The 22,336-nt window shown below is 36.8% G+C and overlaps 1 protein-coding gene across 1 annotated transcript in view; it reads left to right on the forward strand.

The window, feature by feature from the left end:
• LOC139735738 (complement receptor type 1-like) overlaps positions 1-13,502 on the forward strand; it is a 68,400-nt gene extending 54,898 nt beyond the window's left edge. The window contains exons 7-9 of the mRNA XM_071646486.1: positions 3,808-3,861; positions 9,529-9,726; positions 13,432-13,502. Of these exons, the coding sequence (XP_071502587.1) occupies positions 3,808-3,861; positions 9,529-9,726; positions 13,432-13,502 (323 nt within the window). The remainder of the gene's footprint in view (positions 1-3,807; positions 3,862-9,528; positions 9,727-13,431) is intronic.
• Positions 13,503-22,336: the final 8,834 nt, after the last annotated feature.

The following is a 22,336-nucleotide window of genomic DNA, read 5'->3' on the forward strand; positions in this document are numbered from 1 at the left end:
ATCATTACACCTAAATAAACTGCGGGACAACGTCCATGAATGTCCTGGACTATGCCCAACAGGGCTCCTTTCCATGCATATCCTTGATGAGCCTTTAACTCATCTCTTTCCAGTTTTGCTCACCTAAGCCAAAGGCTCAAGTGAGCTATTTTTATCGATTTTTGTCCGCTGTCCGTTGTCCGTCCTGCGTCGCACGTCATGCGTAAACTTTTTTTTTGCATATTTGTCTTCTTCTCAATTTGTTCAAATGGGCATTATGATGGTCACCATGCCTAACCTACGGGCCCGGGGGTGGGGGTGGCAAACCCCCAAAATGTTCAAAGAATCTAAAAAATAAAACAAACTCTTCCCTAGAACCAAAAGTGATAGAGCTAACTTAAAGCGTCACAATAGTATTGGTGGAGATGAGAATTGGGCAGATAACTGCGAGATACCAAAAACAACAACAACAACAACAACAACAAAAACAACCCACTTATGAAGTAACACAGAACATACCATTCTGTGAGGATTTCAAAGTTTTTAAGATAACTACCAGTTTTGGAATGGCTGAGACATCAAAAAACAAAGCAAAACAAAGCGATCCTATTAGAAGGTGGGTCCCACCTTGTATTAGAATTGCTCGGTTTTGGGTATCTTAGCTATTTCAAAACTATTTTTCATCAAATAAACGTTGAATCCCACTTGGAGTTACATGTTCTTTCATATTTCATAAGAGGTTTCTCATTTCTCACCAAATATGTTAGAAACCTGACGTTAGGTCTTAACCACAACTTTACGTTCCCTTTGATACTATGAGTTAGTACACTGATGACTGCAGTGTTAAGTTTGTTCGAAGCGGAATCAGGAGTGCTTCTCTTGGGTCCTTGGGGAAGGGGTGAGAGGGAGCTGCTACTAGGGGCCTTAGTACAGTTTCTTCTTCTTTAGGAACACCCCATGACAGATTTTCACCAAATTTAGCAGGTAATATCAGTAGGGGATATGATCTGAATTTGATCAAATGGACATCATGCCCGACCTGGAGGACCCCAGGTGGCCCAAACCCCAGAATTAAGGAACCCTAAAAGAAAAATAAATAAAAAAAGAATAAAAGAAAAACTTCCTCTGTAGAACCAGATATAAAAGCTAAATTAATACTATGAGTTAGGATATTGATGAATATAGTTTCAATTAAGTTTGTTCATGTCGGAATCAGGGGTGCCTCTCCTGTTATCCAGGGGAGGGGTTGCGAGGGGTCCTAATAGGGGCCTAAATTGTACATTTTCATCCTCTTCTGGAACACTCCACAACCGATTGTCACCAAACTTAGCAGGTAGCATCCCTAGGGGGATATGGTCTCACTTTATTCAAATGGGCACTCTGGGGGCCCAAGATATCACCAAACGTGACGGAGCCATTACCCTAATTAATACTGTTAGTTATATAAGTTGATACTTTGAGTTAATACATAGCTGACAGTTGTTTCAATTCATGGGGGAATCAGAAGTGTCCCCTTTGGGACTCATGCACAGGAGTGGGCGAAGATAGTCCAGATGCGGACTTAATTGTTAACCTCAGGGTTCATCGTCCACCCACCAATCATTCAATCACCGAATTCATTATTACGTAAAGAAGTAGCCATAACAATCCTTGCTCAGCTGCATGCAGCACCAACTCTATGAAGCACATTCTCTACCATCCCCTGTTCCATGGGTGATTTTCCCTTGTTCAGCGTGTAGGCATTCTCTCATTCTCTCTTTCTTTCTTTCCTTCCATACTTTTCATCTATTCTGGCAAGTTGTGTCATGTTGTTGTGTTTCTTCTGTTTTGTCCTGTCCTGTCGTATATCATATTTTGTCACAAGTGTTTGTAGTAATTCATAAGTTTTGTGAGTGGTTCACAATCTACAAGCTTTGCTTTTTAGTGGACCTCTCTATTCTTTCTTCCTTTTTTTCAACTGAAGCATGACTTTGTATTATTATTGTATTTGCCAGTATGCGCTCTTATGTTTATCGATATCATTTCTTTATTGCAAAGGCAAATGTTTTTGTTTATGATGCAATACCTGATTTATCTTGTGTTATGTTTTTGTTGAAAGAAAAAAAAAGAAGAAGAATGAAAATAAATGAATTGAATTGAATTGAATTGAATTGAATTGCACATGTCATATTCTTCTTGAAAACACCTTGATGAAGTTTCACCAAACTTGGCAGGTAGCATGCATATAGGAGGTTAGGATCTCAATTTGTTTAACTTGGTACCATGCTTTCCTTGGGGGGCATTATGAGATAGGGGGGCATTCCCCCCCCCCCCCCCAAAAAAAAAAAAAAGGAAGAATATTTTCATAATGTTATCTTCTGCTCGAGACCCAAAAGTAATAAATCGACGTTGGTACTATGAGCTTGCATAAGTAAGTACGTTGATAATTGTAGTTCCCAAGTTTGTTTATTGCAGATCCAGGGGTGCCCCCTCCCCCTCCCCACCAAGTTTGGAGTGGGTTGGGGAGGGGATAAAAATGCGAGCCTACATGGTACATTTTTATGTTCTCCTTGAAAACAACAATGAATGTCCACTAAACTTGGCAAGTAGCATTCGTAAGGGGATAGGATCTCGACGTGTTCGAATAAGCACCATGTTCCCCTAGGGTCCAAAGGAGGCCCAAACCTCCGTAATTAAAGGATATTCAATAAAACTCTTTTCTTGAATCAGAAGTGATAGAGCTTTAAAAATCTTCTCAGCCTGCATAGTCGAACTTGCTAAGTACAGTGTACTTTGCAGGAATTTTTACCACTCTGATGAAATTAGCAAATTGACACTATATCCCTAGCTCTCAAAGTTTTTATAGGAAAGAGTCTGCAAGAATACATGGAAGGTGAACGTGGGAGACCACATGGTCTCTTGTAATGTCTCAACCTGCCAAGAGTAAATTTTTAGCTTTGTGTCTTCCTTTTTATACTTCAACATTTTATATTAATTTGTGTATTACCGTGTATTTTCCCGGATTAGCAACCCTACCCTTCAGTAGCATATGTTCCAGTGTTTATCAATGATGATTATGATGGAAAGTTTGCTCCAAAAAAAATTTAAAACACATTATAGCAATGCAGATATTGACCACGTATATCTACTTAGCCTTTCAGTCAATAAAACGTAATTGGATAGAAAGTTAAAGAGTTTATTACTGGTTACCTAAAACATCACTTGAAACGTCTCTTGGATTCATTATCATGTAAGCATCCAGCTTGATGATCTATTTGGTTGTGCATAATTATGTCGACATAGTCGAAGTAGTCAAAGTATCTCAAGGACAGCTGATTACTCAATAAACGTGACTAGGTCTATTAAAATCGACTGCCTTTTTCGTTTTAAGAGCATAAGCTCGAGTTACTTCTTGCCGTGAATAATTTTGAGTTAGTTCAAACTCTGCTGTAGCTAGCTGAAATTTCGATAGATACAACAGTGAAAATCTACGTCACTGATATCATGTGGCAACAGCTGTAAAAAAATGATATATGCACCTCGCCGACGATAAGTAAATTCTCCAAGTAATGTGGCGGCTCATAATGATATGGGCGATAGTGGGTCTGTACTACAAATATTTTACACCACATAACCTGTGCTTGCTTTTTTTTGTAAGCAGTGACAAAGAAGTTTATTGCGATTTTCGTTTTTGTCAACTCGTTCGTCTTTTCAGAGAAAGTAGTGGTTGCCCTCCGTTTCCACGGTGTGCCTCGCCAGGTGGCATTGAACGGAACTGTGGTGGTATTCCCTATCAACAGGCCTGGTAGATGCTGTGGTAACAGACTCGTTGTCTTTTGCCAAAAACAGATATGGTCATGGGCATACCCAGTTATAAGATCATCAAGTGTTGCTACATCTCAGGTATGGTATAAAAGAATAGCTAAACGATTCAAGTAATAACTCGTTAAACGACCTGGTGAATCTCCGTCAAATTCCCCCACTACGAATCATTGCTGAAGACCAATGGCTGTGACATAGAGAAAGCAAACGACAAGCGATTAAAAATACAGAACACATTTTAGACGAAGGAAATCATAATCAATATGTAATCTCTCCCTCTCACATCAAGGAAGGACTTTTGTTTGACTTTTACCAGTGTAGCCTCAATATCATTGTACCGTACATTTAATTCTGCGATTTTCTTTCAAAAATGCGTGAGACAACTTTAGTAGTACCCTATAATAAGCTTCATGTCATGTCATGATTATTTTAAAGTTATCAAAGTGGCATGACTATCCAAGCACATTGTTTTAAACATGAGTCATCAGTCATGACGATTTTCAAAGTGACTTGCAGACCTTTTTTTTTAGTTCCCTCTAGCAAGAGGTAAAATACTCCGTCCCTCGGATAGGACATAAAGTGGATGTCCCGTGTGTGAAAGAGTCACAACTCATGCACATACAGGATCCCGCTTCATTCATTCAACGCAAGGAGCACGGTGTTTAACCAAACCCCCATGGAAGACCAGCTTATAGCTGAATATGGGCTGTCCAGCCTTCTTTTCAGAGGGAAAATGAGAAACAAATAAACAAATAACAAGCAAACAAACAAACAAACAAACAGACAGACAGACAAACAAACCGGGGGTAAGTAGAAATGTTGTCCAGTTAAGAGAACAGGATTAGTAAGTTAGTTCTTGCACTTTTAACAGTGTTACCGCAATTTTCTGAATGTATTTGGAATGACGTTTTTATTGGCTTTAGCAGTAACTTTCTCCAAGGTTCGGTGTAATAATGTCACAGGTAAAAATGTCAGAGGTAATAATGTCAGAGGTAATAATATCAGAGGTAAAAAGTGTCAGAGGTAAAAAGTGTCAGAAGTAAAAATGTCAGAGGTAAAAAATCAATGTCAGAGGTTAAAATATATGAGAAGTAAAAATGGACCTTTAAATAATCATAATTACACTATATGCAAGCCTCCATTGGATTCGTATGCCATTTCTTCCTATAAAAGTCTACTCCATTTTCCTCATTAAATTCATTGCACATAATAAGCTCGTCGGGACTATCACATGACTATCACATGAATTTGAATACACGAGTAGAAAATGAAATGTCCGCATTTGGAAATTGAACGCCCAAGCGTGAATTTGATTTGACGAAAACGAAATAGAACTCCAATAAATGAAATAGATAGCTCGGATTCTGAATTTGAATGCCCGAATATTTTGGCGTGAGTGTATGCCCTGTATGAATTTAAATGCACATTAATGAATTGGAATGACAAAAGTATGAAATTGACCGGGAAATCTTATAATAACAATGATGATGATAATAATAAAAATAATAATAACAATAATGATAAAAACAATAACTTCTTTTATTTGATGAGGCCTAAAAGCCCATTCACTTGTGGGTCAGTCTACATTGACATGTTCTGTGGTTATTTTGTGGTAAGCTGTGGTGACGAGTCACTGTGTGATTTTTGGCTTAGAAACCACATAATCTAGAATTTTCTCACTGTGACAATTTGGCGGACACAATATTCCCACATACTGCAATATGTGACACAATGTGGTTTTTCTGTGTGGCTGTGGCAACTGCAATTACTATGTGACTTTCGGTGAAGAACCACAAAGGCTAGAATTTCACACTATAAAATTCTGTGGGCACACAAATTTCACATTATATTGCAGTACGTGGGACACTGTGGTCATCATAATCCCATGTGTGGTAACTGTGAATTCTATGAGATTAGTATGTGTTAAGTCACATAGTTTTAAATACACACTGTGCACTTACGTGAACACATCTTCCCCAGACTGAAATCTGTAGCCCACTGTGACTATTATGTGGTAGCTGTGGTAGCTGTATACTACTATGTGATTAGTAGGAGATAAACAAGATAGTCCATTTGACTATTTCACACTGTGACATATCTCTGAAGCACTGTTTCCATAGACTGCATTATGTGACACTGTGGCTATTATGTGGTAACTGCATGCCACATATGACAAGTATGTGGTTATGTACCCACATAGTCTAAAAAATTCATACTATGACAACTCTGTGAACACACAATGCCCAAATACTGCAGCATATAAAACACTGTGACCATTATGTAGTAAGCTGTGGTAACTGTAAATGACTATGTGAGCTGTCTGTGGTAAACCACACAGTTTGCACTGTGAAAACATCGGTGTTAGATTTAACACCATGGGTGTTAAATCTAACACCGATCAAACTTCAATAGAGGACCACACCCACAGGTGTTGAAAATGTATTGTGACGGTGTTAAAAAGTGTTCGCCTGGCACTTCGTGGTGTTAATTTGACACTGTGGCTGGTGATATTTTTGACACTGCGCTAGAGTTAATTCAATAATGACACCGCATGCACTGCAAAAAGTCCGGTGTTAAATAGTGAACACCGAGCTGGTGTTAAATTTTCGGTGCTCATTTATGGTGTTAATTTAACACCTCCGGGTGTCATTTCCAAATTTTAAACTGTTTTTTGAAGAGTTTCTTAGTAACTGCACTTCTTGTTGATTTTTAATTTAAACAAGACGATCAAGAATTTTACATTAAAATACTAGATTTTTGAAAAAATGTGAAAATAAATTTACACCAAAGTAACACCAGCTGGTGTGGTCTCTTATTGAAGCTGGACGGGTGTTAGACCATTGATATTAACACCAACAAATATCAAATCAACACCATGTGGTGTCATTTTTTAATTAACACCAGTACAGTGTCAAAATAACACCAGGTACAGTGTCAAATAAACACCACGAAGTGTCAGGTGAACACTTTTCAACACCATCACAGTGCATTTTTAACACCTGTGGGTGTGGTCCTTTATTGAAGTTTGATCGGTGTTAGATTTAACACCCGTGGTGTTAAATCTAACACCGATGTTTTTACAGTGTGGTGTTGAATTGATATTGGTGGTGTTAATTGCAATGGTATAACACCCGTCAAGCTTCAATAGGGGACCACACCAACTGGTGTTACTGTGGTGTAAATTTGTTTACACATTTTTTTTTTCAAAAATCAAGTACTTTATCGGAAACTTCTTTATCGTCTTGTTGAAGTTCAAAATTAACAAGAAGTGCAGTAACTAAGAAACTATTAAAAAGAAACAATTTTAAATTTTGGCAACACTGTGAACACACCGTATTCACACATTTTCACAAGTTAAACTACGTGAACACAGTGTGGTAATTGTTCCATAAGGGATATATTATGTGACCGTGCATCACAAAATCAACAAAAAGTCGCATCCCTTTGTTTTGTACGTAAGGGCTCAAAAAAGGTGAAAATAAAATATGGTTCAACGGAGTCAAGCTTGAGTTTTTCTTATTTTCTAATAGAGCTAGCCTTCTTCTACATTATTCTTTAGTTTAGGATTATAATATCAGTTTGAAAGTGTGTTTTCACCAGTTTTTCTACAACCTTTTTTTTTTGGGGGGGGGGGCGGAGGAGGGGGAGGGGAGAGCGGAATGATCAGGTATGTCTTCAAGGCCCCTTTTCATTTTCTTGAAATCCTTTGCACACTCTTCGCTTTCAAGGCTAATAACTATTGAATGGATGATGCTGCTACAAGTTGGCATTAATCATGAACAGAATGTGTTAGCAGAACATGCTCAATTTCAGCTAAATCTGATAATTCTTTCACTGTTGTTGACCCGATGGTTTACATCCTGTGTTTTGTCCCTTTCATCACACAACTAGTAATAATGGCTAGCACGGCTTGGTAATAGACTCTGTACTTCAGAGCCTCTTTTCTCATTTCACACTTTTCCAGAGTGTGTGCTTTCTTTCCAGTATTTAGAAAGGGGTTAGGGGAGTCCATTTGAATTCAGTTATACATCATTAGAGTCTGCTCTTTCAGAATCTGCCCTTAACTAAAAATCCATGTCTTGCAACTTTTTGTTAGTTTTGTAATGCAAAGTCACATACACACAGACACACATACACACGAACATGAATGCAACAATGCAAACATTGATACTAAAATCAAAATAAAACCTGTACCATAATGCGAGTATAGGCCTATAGAAAAACGAGAACAAGCCTCAGTCATACACTTTAACAAACAAAAGCAAACATGAAAAGAAGCGGCAACTACAGAATATGGTGGGGAAAAGGTGAATTATAACCATTAGAAATTTCGTGATTTATATTTTGTGTAGAATTACAATTATGATTTTGCTACTCTATTCATTCGGAGAGGATAGCAATTCAAATGCGAGTAATACAGTGGCGGACTCTTGGTAATCGAGTTCACTTTATAGTTTCGCTCCTCAGACGTCAGAGTTTGTAGATTTGGAGATACACGCTATGGCAATAGGAAATTGTGTTGCGCACAATCAAAGACTAGGCCTTAATTACGGTGAATGAACCCTAACGTACCGAGACGGTACGCGAGGGTTCGTTTTATACCGTGATTAGTATTTGGTTGTAGAAGGTCTAATTCCCTATATTGCATACATAATTGACAGTTACCGAGACAGCGGAATATTTATCCATCAGTTACTACATGGTTTAAGGGCATGAGGCTGTTGCCCTTATGTCAGTTTTCACTTCTTAATTATTCCTGCAAATGTCTGTCCCGAATGGCTGGTATTTATGGTGGTTTATCACTTGTCTACTCCCACTTTGTTTAATAGCCATTTAGTCTCAACCCAAATGGTCTAATCATGTTTGGTCTACAATCAGTTCGTCTAATAACCATTTAGTCAGACTGCCACTTTGATTCATTACCAGTTCATCCACTTCCAGGTGTCGTCTAATACCCACAGTTTATTAGAAATAGTGGGAAAAATCCAAGGATACAAAATTGCAATTATTATACCATCTGGTCATTAGACAAAATGATAATTAGCCAACTGGACATTAGACCAAGCGAGGATTGGACGAAATGCGCATTAGAAGAAATTAATAATAGACCAAATGAGTTTAGCCATAGTGGTGATAGACAAACTGGGAAGTAGACCATCTTATATAAGACCAAGTGACAATAAAAAGTCATGTATCTCGTAACATCATGATAATCTATGCATTCTCTTGTCAAATACCCCCAGGCGTACAGGCAAAAAGAGATCACTTTGAATACGCCCACTTCTGCCCATTCTGGAAACTTCACATGTACGCTTGTTAGCAGTTCCCATACAGTGGAAATAATCGTCAATGGTATGCATCTTTCATAATAGCTTTCACTATCTTTTGCTCAAATGCCGCATAGGTCCTATAAAGCTAACTTTGTACGTTCTATGCTGAATGAACGTGATCTAACGAAATCCTAACGATCGTTGATACATTTTCATACAGCCAGTCATATACACGTATTCGAAAAAATAAGTGAACATTTTGATTTTTGTCTGTGAGTTTGATAAAAACGAATTTAGATTGATTCTAGAAATAATTATTTAAGAGAAAAATAGAACCAATGGTTTACCATTATGTGAACATCCCTTGAGTGTTCTAAAACGTAAACAATAATTTCTGTGGAAACAATGTCATGAGATGAAAATTTACATCATCATGCTATTAACACATTCGTTATTTCCCATTCAATTCTTGCGACAGAATTGTACTGTCCTGAACCAGTTGTTAATCATGGACGTGTGGTGAAATTATTCGACTGGATTCCTGGTCGCTACCCTATCACGCAGGAAATTACGTTTGAGTGTGACGACGGATACCGCTTAACTACACCTCAGGTCGACACGTCGTATCATACATGTATCCTGGGCCGGTGGTCGGATGAGATCCCTCAGTGCGAACGTGAGCTTCTGGTTCTTTATTTGCGGTGGTAGAGAAAATTCTGTTAACTCACTACATCACGAGCAGCATTTTTATTTGCATGGTGCCTTTATGGTGAGGTAAGATGTGGAATTTACTCCATAAAGGCAAAGTTGGTGGCTTGGGTAACATTACTAGAACACACAAACACACACACATATTTTTTTTTTGTTTTTAAACTTCTTATCTCCGTTATTCTAGTTTTATTCCACGATGATTGTGCAAATCAGACTCACAATGAACCAATTACACACACACATACACAAAAGTCTCCTTCTCAGCAACACTGCTTGCATAATATTATGTAATTATTAAAGAATATATATTGAAAACCTGTTAAAATATTAGCACAAGATTAGATATGGAAAAAAGGATATAAAATGCGGGACCCAATTTTCATTAGGATCGTTTTGTTTTACCTTGTTTTTGGATGTCTCAGCGATTCCAAAACCGCTTTCAATCTGAAAAACTTTGACATGGTATGCTTTGCACTGTTTCATAAGTGGTTACTTGGATTGTCACTAAAAGTTAAAAACCCAATTCTCATCCCTACCAATACTATACAATCCCTTTAACCCTGCCCCGATTTTAACCGCGCCTCTTTCTGCCTGAAGCGGACAGGGAGAGTAGGAATACATGTATATCCTGCTTTATAGAGATAAGATCAAGGGAAATGACCTCTTGCAATATTGATATTTATTTCGGTTGATATCATAACATTTGATTCGCTTTCAAGGCAAAGCTTTCCTCAATTTTGCGATATAAACCGTGAAAACCTGTTTTTGCTGAATAAAGCAAACAAGAAGACGTTCTTATTGCATGTGGTTGAGGTGACCCATTTTTCAGTGCTAGAAAGTAAAAAGGAAATCTTATAATGGCGTGAAAAGGACTGTCGTCGGCACAGACGAATAAAGTGTACGGGGTGAACCAATTTACATCGACTAGTATGTGTTATGGAGTACTGGCACTTAACATGATGTTTACATGTAACAGCAGGACTTTACATGATTGGAAATTTGTATATTAAATGACCTTGTCTTAAGAGTGCGTCTGTAAACAAGCGAAGTGAAACACATGGATTGGAGAAGAGCAAGACAAGTCACGCAGGGCGAGTGGCCGATATCCTACATACTAATCCCGTGCTCTAGTAGCCAAAACAAGGTACTCAGGCAAGGTGATAGAGAAGTCGGGCCACACTCATTATTACATCAGTGTATAATGTACTGTTCTATCGAGGAAAATACCATTATAAAAGAATATGACTAGTACTATGCTACTCTCGAAAATCAAATTGAGAATTTGTAAAAATGTTGTGCAGCTTCATAAAATTGATAATTCTTTTATGAATAAGTTTCTCTAAATTTTCGGACAACTATGATAATAATAAAATTGGAAGACAATTATATTATTTCATATTTGTCACGCTTCTTAAATAGTGGAATTACTCTGGTCAGTTTCATCTTACCAGGAAGCACACCATTAGAAATTGGCAAATTAGAAATATGAACGAGTGGATCAGCAACTGAGATTATAACACCTTCAAGAATACAATTATCTATGTCATCATAACCAGAACTCCACCTGCTTTTTAAAGAAGATACAATATCAATAATATCATGTCTATTATTTGGAGTAAACAAGACAGAATCAGAATTATGCTTACCTAAGTATTCAGTAAAATAATTCTCTAATTCTCTAATTTTGTTTTTATTGGAAAGTAATTAAAAACATATGCATTGTGAACAGGGTCATTGATGGTTTCATCATTCACCTTTATGTTATCAATGTCTGAATTCTTACTCGAACATTCATAGCTTGCTGTAAAACATTCAAAGTATTTTTCATATCAATCTAATGTCTCTGCAATTGCTTAAAGTAATATTCTTTTCTTTCCAGAACGTAAAATCATAGTTAAAGTATTTTTATGAAGTGTATTTGTGTCTTGATTGCTCAGGGTTTTTTTTTGCAATTTGTATCTACAATACAATCTATTTTTCCTGTTAATTGAACGGTGAGTTGATTTTGAAATCCACGGTAACCTAGGTGTCTTTTTATGCCTCCGCCACGAAGTGTCGCCGGAGGCATTATGTTTTCGAGTTGTCCGTCCGTCCGTCCGTCCGTCCTTTCTTCCGTCCGTAAGCAATTTTGTGGACAGCGTATCTAAAAAACTGTTAAAGGTATCGTAACGAAACTTGGCATGTATATAATGAGTGGACGAAGTTGTGCCTATCAACTTTTGGGCGCACATGATCAAGGCCAAAGGTCAAAAAGTCAAGGTCAAATGCTCAAAATTTCACAATTTCCCCTATATCCATGCAATGCCTAGAGGTATTTTCTTGAAACTTGGTGTATTGGTGAACTACTAAATAAAGATTCCCCAGAGAGAGCTTTGGGTTATGAGGTCAAAGGTCAAGGGTGAAAGGTCAAGCAAAAATTTTAAAGTTGTACTTTTTTCTCCATATCTCACAAATATTTAAAGGTATCTTCATGGAACTTAGAATATATGCATGTACTGACTGGCAGTGATCATGTATGGGATTTAGAGGTCATGGGTCAAAGGTCAGGGGTCAAAGGTCAAGGATTAACTCATCAAAATGCCATTATTTCTCTCTAATCTATACGCTGCCTAATCTATGCACTTAGTGAATACATTTATTACCCAATACAAATTCTCTTGGAAGTTTCTTGCTAAAAGGTCAAAGGTCAAGTGAAAGTGCTAAATTTCACTTCTTCTTTAAACTTTAATATAAAAGGGTCAAAAGTTGGGAACAAATCCTCAAATTCCCAAATATTCATCCAAATAAACCTAGTTCAAGAAAAATGAACACTCAATGCATTTGTGACAAACCTGTCATTCTGATATTTTGCCAGTTACAAGTATGTGAAACTGTCATCACACATTGTGAAGACATTGTGCTACAGACCTATTCGGAGAACCATGCATTATGGCGGAGGCATACCAGTCGCATAGCGGCATTTGTAGTTGTAGTCTGATTTATCTTTTTTTTTTAATTACATTATCCAAATTATGATTGAATGTTTCATAAAATAATCAAAAGACAAATCAATATCATTACTATGAAATACTCTTGACCAGTCAGCATATTCTAAAATTGCATCAAGACTAGCTATACCAGACGAAAAGTTTTAAAAGAAAAATAAATCATAATTGAATAATGATAGGTCAAATCTGAAAAATTATATAAGAATCATTAAGGGGTAGGGTATTAAAAATCAAATTATCGATGAGGGTAGCAGAGTGAGCTGTGACACGTGAAGATTTCGACATAAGCGGAAGAAAAGGAGAGGACAAAATCGCTTGAAGAAACTCATGTGAGACAAGATCATCTTCAGACTTACGTAAGTCAATATTGAAGTCACCAAGGAAGCCAGATCTAAAAGGTAATTAAGTTAAGAAATCTTTGATATTGGAGTTGGGAGGTCTGTACATAATGCCTATCTCAATATTCCTAGATCCTTTGATATATACATTTCTTTTAAAAAATCAGCAATGTTATCCATGCTCGAAATATCATCATAAACAATACATTCAAAAGTACGTGATATATACAGTGCAACACCTCCACCACTCTTATCGAGCCTGTTATTGAAAAACATGTACTCGTCAATTGCAAAAGATTTTCCAGAATTGGAATTTAACTATGTTTCACTTAACTTCTCCTCAAGGTGACGGCGGCGAACCAACCCAGGAAATAACTGGCGCTGCGGCATCAGTCGAAGCGACCAGGACTCCATAAACAACAGCTAATGGCGGAGGCGGTGCGAGTAATTTGTTAGGGGTACCACTACGGATTTTGGGGATAGCTTTTTCAGTGATTCCCACTAGGAAGTAACCACTGGAGTGGAGAAACTACACAACAAAAAGGTGGCACCATACAACCATCGGCAATCATCCATTGACCAATGTAATACTGCCCATCTTGGTATATCGGGGAAAAAAAACCCAGACAGATGAGTTAACGCATCTTATACTATGCATTGCCAGCGATATATTCGAATGGTTATCCAATGATTTTGTGTAACATGCATAGTATACAAAAACCCATTTATTTTCTTCCTGCACCATTTTGTTTGGTGCTCATTATGAGATATTTTGGTGACGTTTGTAATAAATTGGTGTAAAATGCCGATTATTATTCATTAAAGTTTGCAACTTATATCTATTAGCCTCTCTCGTTGAATTAGAATCAGTTTAGTGCTTCAAAGAAATGTAACTTGTAATATTGTGTCAGTGAATAATTATAGACGTCACAACTAAAGACCTCATCAAAACTAATGTTTTCTAAATTGTCATTATGATTTTCTAATTCTTGTACACATCTAATTTATCTTCACAACAAAAATGTTATTATCAAATTCTGAAGTTTTGAAGACCTGAACATGCCGTTAGTACCCATCTTTTTAGCTCGAGAAGGAGAGGTGTGTTTTTTTAAGGTCCTCCCTCCACCTATTTTTTTTTCCTCTCACGACAAGACTTATGGCCTTCGTGGGATAATCAATAAATATTTTATATTTTTGGCTTTTCAAGATATGTCGTGAATCTCTTCGAGTACAGTCATTCACAACAATATTCTGAGAGTGCATGCGGGCATAATTATGATAGCAATTAGCAACAAAATATACTGATAAAAGTAATAAGAGATAACTTTACCTGGGTCAATGTCATGAACACTACGATTCCAGTACTCGTTTTCGAGGGGGTAACGTATATTTACTATAAGTTGTCAGTCAACAACAGTGCATGTTAGAAGCCTACCAGTGAGTGGCGTGTGGCGTCTCCAAGCACTAGCGCAAAAGCATCAGAAAGTTGAGAACTGCGTCTTATATCATCATAATAAAGAATGTGCCTTTGTGTTCTGACATGCAAACTCAAGTCTGGATTTCTTTATGAACGTGTATTCTTGACACTGTTAATGAGAGTCTTTGATTGGGTTGCAGTACCTATCTACTATAAGAAGGTAAGTCCGAGAAGTGTTAATCATTTTTCCTATACAAAAGACGCAATAAGTGTAGTAACTAAGGCGCATTTTACTATTACAAAATCATGGTTAGGCCTATGCAACAACTGTATATAAAAACACTTATTTTACCTTCAGCGTGATGATGGGTGTTGTTTTTTTCTCTTTGTATCTCATTATTTTTTTATAAAGCGAAAACAATGACATAATTCATGAATTTTAGGCGATAGTTCCTGTAACAATTTAAGGATTATAATCTTGAATATATAAATAGTTAGATGTAAACATTACTTGCGAACGTGTTTTGTAGTACAGTGTATCCTTGAATTTCATTATAACTTAAGTGCATACGCAGAAGCGAAGATGCTGTTTCTATAGTTTATACGATTAGCGTTTACATTTACAAAGTACATCTGTTTCTTGCTGTGTTTGTTATGCTTGTATTGATAATATAATGTGCTCGTGCTAATTCGTTTATTTAGCTCTTCTTGACAATGATCATACAATCCTGTATTTTTGTTGTAATCATGTCACCAGACAATTTACATTCTTTACAAGTAATTGAACGCACGATGTACTTGAGAGCCCTGCGTGCTAACTTGCTCTATACTTATGGGAGATAGGCCAAGGTGTAAAAATTCCTCCTTGTATGATTCTTCCCATTTTAGCAGTCATGTCATCTATTTCACATGAAATAGCCTTTTTAAGTCGCTGGAATAATGCTCTATATAATAAATTTGAATTTATGGTCGGAATGTATGACTGTTTCGATAATGAATGATGAAGCTTCCTAATAAATATTTGTTGCTTTCGATCCATACAACTTTCTGCCTCCGCATGTTTGCCTTAATATGAGACTTTGAAGGTATTGTTTACCATAGAGAGCAGTTATTTACGAAGAATATTTGAGATATCACATTTGATGCATATGTGTATATTATTTCATTTTAATTCTGACGAAAGTATACAATATGACAATTGCATATAACAAAGTGAAGTACAATGTAACTTTTGCAGATTCAAATGAGATTTAAATGCACGTCATAATATGATTACACTTTAGACAAAACATACTTTAGATGAAGAAACGCATTGATAAAGTGCAACTGAATCGTAACAAAGAAAAAGTCGGAAACAGAGGGGACGCTAAAAAGCCTAGCTTGTAGAATGCAGTCCCGTTGTGAGTAGTAAATTGTCGTAATAATCAAACGGAACGATTAGACATAATCCTTGGGAAGTAGAACATAAAACAAATATGAACACAAACGCACACACAGACAGAAACAAAGCAGCTCTCTTGCATACGCGTGTAAAGAATAAACAGGAGGTCAAAGGTCAGAAAGGGACAGCAAGTGTACAGAGGAAGGAGCAAAGGAGGAAGAGTTCAAGGGTCGATGCCAAGGCACATGCTACTTTAGTCTTATCGAGGTGTGGACTATGATTATATGAATAATATATTATAAAGATTGTGAAAAAATAAACAAAGTTAAAGAAATTAAAGCAAAGAAAAGAATGAGCAGCTTTCAAAAAGGCAAGTCCCCAGTGATATAAGAATTACTATTTTTGTATTTAATTCAAGTCATCATCATCATCATCAGTATATCCGTTGTATAAACAAAAACAAAAATCGTACCATATTGAAAGTTTTGCTATAAAGCCTTATATACAGCGCCCCCCCCCCCCCCTCCAAAAAAAAAAGAACTAAACCGGATTTCGTTGTAAACATTTGCGGTCACAATCATAAACGTGCTTATGAGATGTACATGAATACAAATATAAATTTCTCCTCTTTCATTTGATGCATAACCAAATTTTCATAATCCATGCATGACTGAGTTAAAGGGACTGTACAGTACTGGTTGAGGTGGGATTCAGGTTATAACATTAATAAGTGAGATAAGGAGACACCTCTTATAAAATGTGAAGGATTTAACGTTTATTTGATGAAAATTGGTTATAACATTAATAAGTGAGATAAGGAGAGACCTCTTATAAAATGTGAAAAGAGCATGTAGATTTAAGAAGGATTCAACGTTTATTTGATGAAAATTGGTTTTCAAATGGCTGAGATAGCCAAGAAAGTGAAAAATATAATAGGCGAAAGGATTATTAGGATGTCTTTGTTTCACCTTGTTTTTGGATATCTCAGCCATTTCAAAACCGATTTTCATGAAATAAACTTTGATGCCCCTTAGAATTGCATGCTCTTTGATATCTCATAGAGTGGTTTCTGAATATCTCGCCAAACGTTCAAAGCTAACTCTTCACCTCAACCAGCAGTGTACAGTCCTTTTTAATTTTGTTTTCCGTGCATGTGAGTGTTTGTGAAAAAATAATCGAAATTCAGTAAAGGTATTCATTAATCTTTCCACGTTCCCAGGTCGAAAAACCAGTAGAAACCAGTAAAAACCAGGATAAGCATTCTAACTGGTTTTTACTGGTTTTAGATGGTACCAGTTGAACCCAGAAGGCAACTTTTCTCCAACTTTCCAGTAACAAAATAAGCCATTCTAATTTAAACGAGATGAAGTCGTACTGGTACCAGTTGATACCAGTTTAAGTCATATGGCTACTAGTTTACACCAGTTGAAGTTGCACTGCTTCCCCGTTGAAACCAGTAAAATTCTTGTGGTGGCCAGTTGATACCAGTTCAGACTGTTCAACTCATCAGTTCAACTGTACCAGTTGCTACGTTACAGTTGCTGCGAGTTGAAGTTTTACTGGTACCAGTTGATACCAGTTCACGTCTCATTGTGTATCAGCTAGTTGATGCCACTCGATGTAAAGTTGATTTTTTTTCTTTTTTTCTTTCTTTTTTTTTTTTTGGGGGGGGGGGGTACCAGTTGATACCAGTTCAAGTGTCAATGTGTACCAATTGATACCAATTGCAATCTACTGGTATACGTTGATACCAGGTGAAGTCTTACTGGTACCAGTTGATACCAGTTCAAGTCTCATTGTGTACCAGTTGATACCATTTGCAGAGTACTAGTTTACAAAGTGTAAGTTGATACCAGCTAGTTGAGGTGAAGTCTTACTGGTACCAGGTGATAACAATTCAAGTTCTAATATGTGCCTGTTGACACCAGTTGAGGTCTTACTGGTACCAGCTGATGCCAGGTTGAGTCGTACTTGGTACCAGTTGATACCAGCTGAAGTCTGTTGGATTCCAATTGATTCGAGTTGACACCAGATGATTCTAATTGGTACCAGTTGGGTTGGACGAATGCCAGATGCTACCAGTTGAATGGATACCAGTTGATGCCAGTTGATTCTAGACACACATTCCAATTTTCATATTAAAGCAAGTTGCCTTACCTGGAATTAACTGGTACCAGCACCAGTTGCTAACTGGTCTTTCGACCTTGGAATTGATTGTAAAAATGCCCAAACACTCTCGTTTTCCTTTCCGAAAAACACATAATTCACCTACTTAGGAAAAAAAAAGGAATAAAATGATGCAGATATTCAGATAAACCAACCAGAAAAATATCCAAAAGTAAGATGAAGTTTACATGGTTATACGTGATCTGGAGACGCGTAGATCTGCGAAGGTGTTGAGTTAGAACAAATTCTCAGAAAATAACGTGATCGTGTAAGGTATAGCGTTAAGGATACGAAAACAAAAGAAGGTGCATCCATGAAAACAGCTATTCTGTTTCATGAAAAAATGTACAGTTTCAGGAGAATAATTTTACAAACAAGCCACAAATCGAGGCGAATCGCTGCGATACAAATCGTTTGTACCCATAATGTCACGCATCACAGTTACTGAGATAATACAAATTGAACTCAAAAAGTCTTAGTATGCGGTTGGAATACCTGATAAGGCCTACTGAACTAGTGAAGCGAAAAAGAAAAGAGGGAAAAACTTGCATCCTGTCCATCTTCTAGGTTGAAATTAGGAAAGCCTATCAAAAATAACACGTTTTTTCTTTGCAAAATTTGACCAATTTGTCACTGTAGGCCTACTTGGAGAAGTACCGAAAGCAATACAAAACAAAACAAAACAAATCTAACATGTTTCGTTTCAAATACAGAATAACAATATTATAATAGTGCAAGTATTGTTCGTAAGTATTCTGTTTCTTTATGCCTCGTGCATCAAGATTTAAATAAAAGTAAAAAAGGAGAAAAGGAACCTTATTATTTGGTGTATAATGTCACGTTGTCTGCCTCCCCGGTGCGTGCATGCGCCTGTGTGTATAGGCCTACATGTCCGTGGGTGCGTTTGTAATGAGGTACTGAACGTCACACGCGCCATGCGATCCTGTGACATGCGATTCGTGGAAGCGATCTGCGATTCTGTGTTGAAGAGATCCATACACCTGATGGCTCAAGCCTGACGCAACCGTCTTGAAAACAACAGGAAAACGTGTCGAAGTATTTTCCGGCTTCAAAGCTGTAACTGTTCCGTCATAGGGTTGGTGTTGCTCCGAACAATAACGGCTGCATCCACGGCGAGTGTAAAGGAGGGAAATCGTCACCATTTTAACAACTACAGGAACGCCTATCGGTAATGCCTTATCTTCCATTCCCGAAACCATTTTTAATGCACAAAGTTACATAAGTTTGACATTGGCTTCAACGAAAAAGTAAAAGTGCACCGTTATTAATAGATATTGGGGAAAAAAGACCCCCAAATCAACGTATGCTATGAAATAACGTTCTGAAGATGTAAATTGTACGTTGAATTATCAAAGGTGACGTGATGGTGCTATAGTGCCACAGTTATCCTATTGACCTTTACACAATCATCACTTAATTTCAATTTTGGACGTGAAGTGAAGTAGCGAAATTTGGTCCCATCCATCAAGTCCTCATCTTGCACTCATCCTGTAATGATGACATTCAGTGGTAAAGGCTTACGGTTATTTTTGATAATGACTAATATGATTTTTTATAGCATAATTACATTCACAATCAGCATCATTATAATCATTATCATCATCATCATCATCATCATCATCATCAATCAATATCATTATCATTACCATCATTATCACATGAGCTAAATTATGTGGTGACAAACAATATCCCTTTTCGCTGAAAGTATAGAACATCTTTCCATATTCTGACAATTATGTTTATTTAACTCAATTGTATATTTAACTGAATATTTTCTTATTCATCTGGAATGTATTTTTTTTTTACCATTTGAGTGTAAATGCCTTATTCTGAATACGTTTTCTACTACGCAAAAAAAAGAAGAAGACACTTGGACACTTGTACTGAAATATGTTTTTTTTTTCAGGAAGATCAAAAACAATACAAAATAAATGTAACTTGAGAGGAATTTTATTATTTAAAAATTGATACATTGTTAACATACTGAGCCTCGGATTTTATTTTACTTTTTAATAGGAAAACAATGTTCGTCTTTCCGCGGTATCAAGAGACATTAGCAGGTCTGCAATTAAATTCTTAATACACAAATATGATTTTATTCGGAAGTCGTTTTTTCCCCCATTACCATCCATTATCCGCATCTGTCACTATCTACAAAAATCATGAGGCACTTAAATTATCGAATACTGAAGGCTGATGAAAATTGGCATTATAACTCTACATTACAATTTTGTATGATTCTACAAATAATATTTACATCTCATATTAAACATTTCACTCTTACACCGGTTTCGGCAGCGGCATTTCCCAACGTCTATATTTACAACAGTTTACATAATTATATTCCGATAAATACATAAGAAACTGTACACATTTAAAGAGTACACTCGTCAGACACCTTACATTCTTGCCCTATAATTACCATCAGAGCTATAAAAAAAAGAAAAAAGTGATATTTTGTCTCGTTTTAAAGACAGTAGATCGCAATAATGAGAATAGTTATCGAAGATAAACATAATTCAAAAATTTGGTGCAGTTTATTCAACGTAAATTGCTGGAAAACGTAGAGCAGTCTTGAAACCTAATAGTGGGGAAATGTGGTAGGGATTATCTTTCACTGCGTCTTCAATGTACTCAAAACGGGCTTTCCTGGATATCCCACAGCTGCTGCCAGCATGACACTTGCAATACAAATCGGCTTTCTTTCGAGTCAGAGGAGGGTGATGAATGTGTAGTGTGCTTTTTCATCGATAAGAATACCACTACGCCGAAAAAAAAAGCAATTTAGTGAATAGCTTAAACAAAATTTGAAGAACATTTGGACTACTACAATGTAGCGACGCCCAACATGACTTGCTCTATTCAAGTCCACAGTGATGGGTCAGTTTAACTAACTGCTTTTTATCCAGCAGATGGCAGGTTTGATTGCTACTGGTTCTTTTTTCCCCGACATGTCTGTTTAAAATCTAGAGCAGAATTCGGATTTTACATTTTTTTCTTTTGTAAAGTAAAGACAAATTGGACAAATCTGTTGCAACAAAAACAACTCTACGCAAGAATTTCAATAGTTTGAAAGGATATGCCTATCAAGCAAAAAGACTACTGAAGTACAATAAACAGTTTCGACTCTTTTGTTTTTCTAATGTTTTACTTTAAGAATATCTTTTTAACTAACATGTTACTATCATCATTATTATTATCGCTTTCATAACCGTCAGTATTATCCATCAAGACAGTGTTTCTATCGAAATAAAATACTTTCTTTCTGGAGCAAACAACATTAAGACAGCTATACAGGATTAAAATGTTGTAAGGCTTAAATCCATCGGGGAAAAAAGGGACAAAGTACATCACAGATATATAGCATCTAAATACTTCTTTTTACTATTCAACCAAACGCTACAACACGTTTGGCGGGAATACAACGTGTTATAATGATGATGCCTTATCTAATGTCTATAAAGTTTGATAACAATTTCCATAAAACATCAAGAGTATACGCATCAATTACCTTCACATTTGCTTAACCGGTTTAGATAAAATCTCAGTCAGAATGTCGACCGTTGGATCCAAGTTGTTATCAACATTTTTACGTAACAAACGAAGGAGGAAAGAAACATGAAATGACAAAGGATACAAAAGAGAGAAAAATGAGAAAAATGAGAAGAAAGATAGATAGAAAAAAGGAAAGAAAGACAAGGAAAAGAAAAACGCGTTAGCCGAACAGATGTAGCCTTTGACCTTGTACCAGGGAGACTGAGTGCGTTCGAGTACAGTCCAGTGCTGTCTTGTCAAAGTGAGGACCTCTTTGGTTTAAGCATTAAAGATTCGCAACTAACATACAAGCATACGCGCGTTTTCTTTTCAAACAAACAAACAAACACACTGAGGAAATAATACCCATGGCTAAATCGTATATATTTTCCTACATCATTCACCAGATCCGAACCAATCACGGCATCCAAAAGCCATCGACATTTAATCAAAATGCACATTAAATTTTGTGTGATACAACACTGTCTAAGTGAATAACAACACGTGCGCGTATCAAAATTGGAGGGACGATCTAAAGAGGCAACTGGCAAAGCAAAAGAGCAGGCGCTTCTACTGTTGGGTGTCCACCAGTGCTCCATTTGCAGATGTGTCCTTGTTCACTTATGAAAACTTTATTTAGAGAACTATCAGGACTACATGTAATATAAAGTTTAATTACTGTGGATCGTCTGGAACAGCTGTTAGAGCATGCCGATCTCTCGCGGTTCGTC

This window comes from Diadema antillarum, unplaced genomic scaffold (assembly GCF_040938485.1).
Source record: "Diadema antillarum isolate AM-2024a unplaced genomic scaffold, OU_Dant_1.0 seq00000596_RagTag, whole genome shotgun sequence".
Lineage (NCBI taxonomy): Eukaryota > Metazoa > Echinodermata > Echinoidea > Diadematoida > Diadematidae > Diadema > Diadema antillarum.